This window comes from Acanthisitta chloris, unplaced genomic scaffold (assembly GCF_000695815.1).
Source record: "Acanthisitta chloris isolate BGI_N310 unplaced genomic scaffold, ASM69581v1 scaffold6994, whole genome shotgun sequence".
Classification (NCBI taxonomy): domain Eukaryota; kingdom Metazoa; phylum Chordata; class Aves; order Passeriformes; family Acanthisittidae; genus Acanthisitta; species Acanthisitta chloris.
The window spans coordinates 23,215-24,554 of NW_008668689.1; the positions used below are offsets into that span (position 1 = coordinate 23,215).

Genomic DNA, 1,340 nt, shown 5'->3' on the forward strand with positions numbered 1-1,340 from the left:
TCTCCTTCCTAGAGGCACCAGACATGGACCACAGTGTCAGTCCTGCCAGTCCAGAACCCCAGTTCAGCCCCAACTGCATAGTCAGGGACTTTTATAGGCAAGTGGAACTATTGAGGCAGACAGCAGCTTGATGCTGCCTGATAGCTGACAGGTAAGAGGTTGTTGGGAGACTTACTCTGTCTCTGGCATTGAGATCTGCTTCACAGGCAATGAGATGTTCCCCACAGTCGTACCGACCTGTTCTCACAGCCACGTGCAAAGGGGTGCTGAGCAGCTGATGGATGGAGGGAGACAGCAGTCAGTGGCATGGAACAGGTAAAAACTGCTGCCAAAAATTATCTACTTGGAGTAAGGGTCAGCTTTTCTTCTCCAGTTAAAAAAGCTGCAGTCCCAGCAGCACATACCTTGTCTCTTGCATTTATGTTTATCCCTTTGTCCAGTAAGAATTTCACAACATCCAGATTCCCTCCCCGACACGCCCAGTGCAGAGCTGTAGAGTGAAGCTGCAGTAGCAAAGACAAAAGTAGTTTAATACATCATTACATTTAAAAAAATTTAACAATTTTGATCAAATTTCTAAATTAATCCAAAATAAGCACTCAAGCTCTTCACTGTGATCACTGAATTGTTTCTAGTAACAGCTTTTCTTGTTTCACCCTAATTTCTTTATACTGTGAGCTTCTCACTTTTCACACTTGCTGCATATTGCTCCTAAAGACAGAGATCTTGGCAACACTGCTGTGAGAGAGGATGTGTTTTGTCTATTCTGTGAGCTTAGAAGTTATCTTTAGCCAGGTATGTGGCTGGTATATGCTAGATAATATTTTTTATTTGATGCTTTTTGGGTTCTAAAGTGCATCAGAAATGGAGCTCAAGAGAAAGAATACTTCTCTTTAAAAAACAAACCAACAAAACCATCATTTATGCAGGTCCACAAAATGAATTAGAAGCCTTTCTCTACCAGATTCAGTTTCTCTGCCCTGAGCTCTGCTGGAAGGAGTGGGATGTCCCTTATGGTCTTGCTCTGCCTGTCATACCTCCTGCTCCTCACACCCTCCATGGGCACTGCTGGGTTAAGCGAGGGGGAGCAAGGCTGGTCAGTATGAAGTGTTAAGCAAATGGACAAAGAGCTAAGAGCAGAGAAGCAAAAAAAACCCAGCTGTAGAAGCTGTTGATACTCAGCAACCCTCGTGGGTGGCATTCCAGAGGAGCAGCGACCTCTCCCAAGTGCAGCCTTGAAATCCTAGCGGAGAATGTACGCGGTGCACTGAGCCCAGGATACATGTGTGGGACAGTGGTATCTCCAGCACCTGCTAGCAGGCTGAAGTTGTAGCCTGACC

At 45.4% G+C, this 1,340-nt stretch overlaps 1 protein-coding gene across 1 annotated transcript in view; it reads right to left on the reverse strand.

The window, feature by feature from the left end:
- The window catches only part of ANKRD1 (ankyrin repeat domain 1 (cardiac muscle)), a 7,619-nt gene that overhangs the window by 1,409 nt on the left and 4,870 nt on the right, over nucleotides 1–1,340 (reverse strand). The window contains exons 6-8 of the mRNA XM_009073003.1: nucleotides 405–503; nucleotides 150–274; nucleotide 1 (exon numbers count right to left, since the gene is read on the reverse strand). The exon at nucleotide 1 is cut by the window's left edge and continues 78 nt beyond it. Of these exons, the coding sequence (XP_009071251.1) occupies nucleotide 1; nucleotides 150–274; nucleotides 405–503 (225 nt within the window). The remainder of the gene's footprint in view (nucleotides 2–149; nucleotides 275–404; nucleotides 504–1,340) is intronic.